General features: G+C 33.7%; 1 protein-coding gene across 1 annotated transcript in view; it reads left to right on the forward strand.

Annotated features, from left to right (window-relative positions):
• The window catches only part of SUCLA2 (succinate-CoA ligase ADP-forming subunit beta), a 47,441-nt gene extending 41,129 nt beyond the window's left edge, over positions 1-6,312 (forward strand). The window contains exons 10-11 of the mRNA XM_059042272.2: positions 684-772; positions 5,542-6,312. Of these exons, the coding sequence (XP_058898255.1) occupies positions 684-772; positions 5,542-5,616 (164 nt within the window). The 3' untranslated portion in view covers positions 5,617-6,312. The remainder of the gene's footprint in view (positions 1-683; positions 773-5,541) is intronic.
• Positions 6,313-6,686: the final 374 nt, after the last annotated feature.

Genomic DNA, 6,686 nt, shown 5'->3' on the forward strand with positions numbered 1-6,686 from the left:
AAAAGTTCATAATTCCAAGGGGTTTGGTTCATTTAGTTTTAAATTTAGTTTTAAATAGCTGTATTTTTTTTAACATCTTTATTGGAGTATAACTGCTTTATGATAGTGTGTTAGTTTCTGCTCTATCACGAAGTGAATTATCTCTATGAATACATATATCCCCATATTTCCTCCTTCTTGCATCTCCCTCCCACACTCCCTATCCCACCCCTCTACGTGGTCACAAAGCATGGAGCTGATCCCCCTGTGCTATGTGGCTGCTTCCCACTACCTATTATACATTTGGTAGTGTATATGTGTCCATGCCACTCTCTCACTTTGTCCCAATAGGTGTATTTTTAAAATGAGAGTATATTAGGGAATTTTTAAAACATGAGTTAAAAAAAAATTCTAACTTTGGAGCAAAATTATTCATACTTTTGCTTGGCATAAGTTGATACATTATTTATTTGTTGTGCGTATCTTGAATTCTGACTTGTCTGAATTACCATTAATGTGATAAGGCAAAGTATTTCACAACGTAACTCCAGGTTTTTATAGTATTTTCTTTGGTTTAGAAGCATTTGTATTAAATGACCGAAGTTAGTTGAAATTTTATATTTGTAAATGTATATTGTGACAAACATTTTAAGTGATTTTGTGTAGATATTTAAAATGTCTATATTTGCATAAATCATTTCCAGGTACACGAGTTGATGATGCTAAGGCACTGATAGCGGACAGTGGACTTAAAATTCTTGCTTGTGATGACTTGGATGAAGCTGCTAAAATGGTAAACAGGTTATGTTGATCTGAGGATAAATTTGCAGTGTATGAAAGATTTATAAACATTTAGATTCTAAAATGAACTAGCTAATATTGCTAATAATTAGTGTTTCAGCTAAACACTAGGAGTATTGAACCCCACATGGGATTCAATACCTATCACCCATCTTAAACAGTTACCCGTTCATGCTCAATCTTGTCTCATCTTATTCTTAACTACTTCCTTCCTTGCCCATGATTATTTTGAAACAAATCCCAGACATTATATTATTTCATACTTATCATCATGTATCTGTAAAAGATAAAGGTATTGATGATATAAAGGAATTACTATTACTTGTTTCAGATGGGATAGTGGTATTATGTTTATGCTTTATAAAAAAAGAATCGAGTCAGTGTTGAAATTTCCCTGATTCTCTTAAATATTTTTTGCCTAGGTTCTTTGTTAGAATTAGGATCAAAATAAGTCTATGCTTGCAGTTGGTTAATATATCACTAAATTTCTTTTTATAGATTTTCCCTTGCCTCTTTTTATTCTTAACTTTATTTGTTGAAAAAACCAGGCCGATGGTCTTGTAGTGTTTCCTATAGTCTGTATTTTAATGATTGTATTCATGGGGTCATTTAACATGTTCCTCTGCTCCTGTATTTCCTATAAACTGGTAGTTCAATCTATAGGTTTGATCATATATGTATTTGATTTTGAGGAGCGGGGAGCAAGAATATTTTATGGTTGATTTTGTGTAATTCCATAAGGAGGTATATAAATGTCAGATAATTTCTCTTTTTGTAATACTAGCAGTCATTGACATTCATAACTTAGATCCAATATTTTGTTTATGCAAAGTGGTAATTTTCTAACTCTGTGATTATTTATTATATGGCAAACTTATAAAAAGCGAAACTTTCTTGTATCAACTATTTGTTGGTGTGAAGTACATTTTTCATAGAAAAAGCAGGATCCTTAATTCTTTGGTTTTATTTATCAGTTTACAAAATAATGGGATTGTTCCATTATAGCCTACTAAAGTGACCCAGGCTTTTTTGTTTCTTAGTTTTTGTTTTTAGGTGTGTGTGTTGTGTGTTGCATGCACGTATGTATGCACATGCTATTTTGAACTCATAGATTTAAATATATCTGATGTGGTTCAGTCCATTTTAGTTATTTTTATTGATGCTTAGACTATCTCATCTTTGGTCAGTGGGAACCTCTTCAAGTTGACTCCTGATTCCTTCCTACATGCCCTGTGATATGCTTTCTGATATGAGATTTTTCAGGCTCATCTTTACATTTCTTGCTGCAGACCTGGAATCAGCCAGATGGTGTTTAGACAGCACAATTTAAGCTTTAAGGGTGCTTACAACTATTGGGTTATTCATTGTTTCTGGATATTTTTAAGTGGCAAATCTAGAAAAATATGTATTTTTTAAAGAGATAAATACATGAGTACATACTTCCAATATTTCCAATGCAAATCCAAGGTACAGTTTTTTTTTTTTCTTATCTGATATCTGTTCCTCTTTTTTCCCATTCTGTACTAACATAAATATTCCCTGTGCTTTGTCCCTCAATACAGACATGACAGTTTTAGAATAATAATACCAACAATATGACTACTGAAAGTAGTTCAAGACTTGTATGTGCAGTTCTTTTTGTCCTTTGAAGTATTTCCCATAATTTGCTGGATTTTAAAATTCACATGAAACAGTTCTCTGTTTTATCCCACCTTTGATGCACGGTTAGCTTCATTTATTTATTTTAAAGGAATTGCTTTAAAATTTTTTTGTTAAAATATTTCTAAAGTCAAACTGTAAAACAAGGTATACTTAGAGAATCTAGCCTTTATACCTATTCCTTTTTGTTCCTTCCCCATAGGTAACCAGTTTTTTGGTTTTCTTAGGATTTTTTAGTTCGTCTTTTCACTTTTTTAAAAACACAAGCAGGGCTTCCCTGGTGGCGCAGTGGTTGAGAATCCGCCTGCCGATGCGGGAGACACGGGTTCGTGCCCCGGTCCGGGAAGATCCCACATGCCGCGGAGCGGCTGGGCCCGTGAGCCATGGCCGCTGAGCCTGCGCGTCCGCAGCCTGTGCTCCGCAATGGGAGAGGCCACAACAGTGAGAGGCCCGCATACCGCAAAAAAAAAAAAAAAAAAAAAAAAACACAAGCAAATAATGTATGTGTATACATATAGATGTACGTATACATATATCTCTCCACTTTCCCACATTATATGATGGTAACATGTATTTTACCTCATTTCTTTTACTTAACACTATATCTTGGTGCACACTCCCTAGTAGATACAGAGATGTTTTTAAATGAGAACTTCTGATTCTTTCCCACCTATATTTATAGATGTTTCACAGAATACTCTTTGGGGCTATATGGTTTAATCAGTAACTAGGCTTTTGATATTTGCTTTGTTAATGTGATATCTTTTCATAAGAATAATAAAGGTCTTATTTCCTTCTTTAGGACATACTTTGGGAAAAAACTTAGCTAGTAAATAAAATTCAACTGAAGTTTAGAGACAGAGGAATTTACACTCAGTCCTGAGTTTAAATTAAGATTTTGAGCAAGGGAATGGTAGGGAGAAATGTTTCAGAAAGCCTGTTTTGACTTTGAGATGTGGAGTCAGTTGTTGAAGGGAAGAGTGAGGGACAGTAGGAGTCTGGCTAGTGTAATAATAGATGTGAGGTGAAGGTAATGGATAGGTTATAACTTTTCTCTGAAAGTATGCTTGTTTGCAATGAGAGCCTGAATTAAGAAAAGCTTTGTGGACATGGAGAGAAAGGAGAAGAATCAGTAGGAGCTTGATCAAATAGACCATGAAAGATAAAAGTGAACAGTTGATTTTCATTGTGTTTGTAGTGCTTTTCTACTGAGTAGGAGGTTATGAAAGTCATGACAATATTAATAATATAATATTAGCAACTGCTACCATTTATAATTTATTGTGCATGCAATGCTAAACCTTTTTTTTTCTTCAGGTATTATTTAATACAAGTTTGGTGAAATAATCTCCATTTTTATAGATGAAGAAACAGAGGCTAGATAAATTAACTTATTCAGGATCATGTATTATAAGCATCAGAGTGGGAACTCAAGGTGTCTAACTTTAAAACCTTCTCTTAACTACTGTACTGGGGAGGAGAGAAGCTAAATCTGTTGTTTGGTTTTAGATATGTTTAATTTGTATATGTTGTATGGCACCAGCTGGTATTATAGAGAGAACTTTGGAATTCAGCTTGATAATTGTTAACTTACTGACAGAAAGTGAAATACTAACTCCTAAACCCAAGTCCCTATCCCAACATTGTAAGTTAAGATTATTTACATTTTTTTTAAGATTTACTTATTTATTTATTTATTTATTTATGGCCGCACTGCGAGGCTTGTGGGATCTTAGTTCCCCGACTAGGGAGTAAACTGGGGTCTGGCAGTGAAAGCACCGAGTCCTAACCACTGGACCACTAGGGAATTGCTTTTATTTAGATGTGCTTTGCGTTCTGTAGTATCCAACTAAGACAGTCACTGTTTCTGTCTTTAAAGATAAAGGCAGAAGATCTAAATAGACATTTCTCCAAAGAAGACATACAGATGGCCAACAGGCACATGAAAAAATGCTCAACATCACTAATTATTAGAGAAATGCAAATAAAAACTACAGTGAGGTATAACCTCACACTGGTCAAAATGGCCAGTTTGTATTTTAGTCTGCAAATAACAAATGCTGGAGAGGGTGTGGAGAGAAGGGAACCCTCGTACACTGTTTGTGGGAATGTAAATTGGTGCAGCCACTATGGAGAACAGTATGGAGGTTCCTCAAAAAACTAAAAACAGAACTACCATATGATCCAGCAATCCCACTCCTGGGCATATATCCGGAGAAAACCATAAGTGGAAAAGATACATGCCACCCCTATGGTTATAGCAGCACTATTTACAATAGCCAAGACATGGAAGCAGCCTAAATGTCCATCAACAGATGAGTGGATAAAGAAGATGTAGTATACATATGCAATTGAATACTACTCAGCCATAAAAAAGAATGAAATAATGCCATTTGCAGCAACATGGATGGACCTAGAGATCATCATTCTAAGTGAAGTAAGTCAGAAAGAGAAAGACAAATACCATATGATATCACTTATATGTGGAATCTAAAATATGACACAAATGAACTTATTTACAAAACAGAAACAGACTCACAAACTTAGGGTTACCAAAGGGGAAAGGGAGATGGGGAGGGATAAATTAGGACTTTGGAATTAACAGATAAAAACTACTATATATAAAAAATAACCAACAAGGACCTACTGTATAGCACAGGGAACTATATTCAATTTCTATAAGGGAAAAGAATCTATATATTAAAACTGAATATATATATATAAAACAGAATCACTTTGCTGTACCCCTGAAACTAACACAACATTGTAAATCAACTATACTTTAATTTAAAAAAAAGGAAAAAATATAAAATTTAGGCAATGATGAAGAGATATATACATATATCAGATATGTATCTGATATTATATATATGAATAAAATCCAGTGTAGGTTATGGTGTGGGTTGTGAACAGTGTTAGATTTGACTATCCTTCAAGAGCGGCAAATGCTTATAAGACTGTGAAGTGATTTATAACAATGTCAGAATAGCCTAGATATTTTAAATGAAAAAGACTGAAAATGCAATTAATTTTACATTGACCAATTGTTCTGATTCTATGTTTTTATGAAAATAGAGACAAAGCTTGTTTTTTTCCTTTCAGGTTGTAAAGCTCTCTGAGATAGTGACCTTAGCCAAGCAAGCCCAGGTGGATGTGAAATTTCAATTGCCAATCTGATTTGGGAACCCAGTGGTTGGCTGAAGATGTTAAATGTGTTATAATTGTTAAAAATACTGAGTTCTGTATTATTATTGTTCCTTTTCTCTTTAGTGTGTGACGATTGTAATTATCATCTAGGCACAAAAACTTTTAAAAGCATTTGGTCTGCATTTAATTCTGTTCAGAATGGGCTGTTTGTATAAAGAATGTGTAATGCAGTTATCTAGTTTGTTTTGTTGCAGCTTTCTTTTTCAGTTTTACAGAATGTCACTTGCAATATGCCAGTTTATTCCTTCATTGATAAGAGTCTTATGAATGAAATAAATATGAAGACAAAGCTTTATTCTTTAGTGTTCAAAATGTATTATATCTAATAACTAGTTTCATTAGTAGAGCAGTATATTAAAACAATGTTTATATAAGAAGTGTCTATCTTCAACACCAAATATCTAACTAAATATATCAGTCACTATTTATAAACAGACCTTTCAAACACTCCCCAGAATATTCTTTTAAGTATTTCAGTAAAGTAACTTGTGAATTATTTGAACATTGTTTTAATCATTACAGAACAGTGATATCTGCAAGTCCTCGTGATCTTGTGGTATTGAGAAGAACCTGTAGGTTTGTATCATGTAAGGATATATTTACTAAGGACTTGGCAGACAAAATTAACAATGTCAATTTAAATTAATAAAAACTCTTCCAATGTGATTTGCATTAATGTTTTTTTTTTCTTTTTTAAGTAAACACAGTGAAGGTGATGTGTTTATCATTGCATTAAACACCTCTCAGGAACTGATTTGTAGATCATGTACTGGGCCATGATATTACATATTATAAAGTGATCTACAGATATTTCAGTTGAATTCTACTGTTTACGTGTATGCCATCTGGTACCTTCTCCAAAAAGCCCACATTGTCCTTTGTGTCCCAATTTGTATATGTGTGTGTGTGTGTGTGTGTGTGTGTGTGTATGTATATTATGTACCTGTCCATCTTTTCTTCATTGCATAGAACAGTTGATATTTAACTGTTAACAGTGTTCAGACCGTGTGATAATAACAGCGTAAGTACCATGGAAGGAA

Source organism: Kogia breviceps, chromosome 16 (assembly GCF_026419965.1).
Source record: "Kogia breviceps isolate mKogBre1 chromosome 16, mKogBre1 haplotype 1, whole genome shotgun sequence".
NCBI classification, from domain to species: Eukaryota; Metazoa; Chordata; class Mammalia; order Artiodactyla; family Physeteridae; genus Kogia; species Kogia breviceps.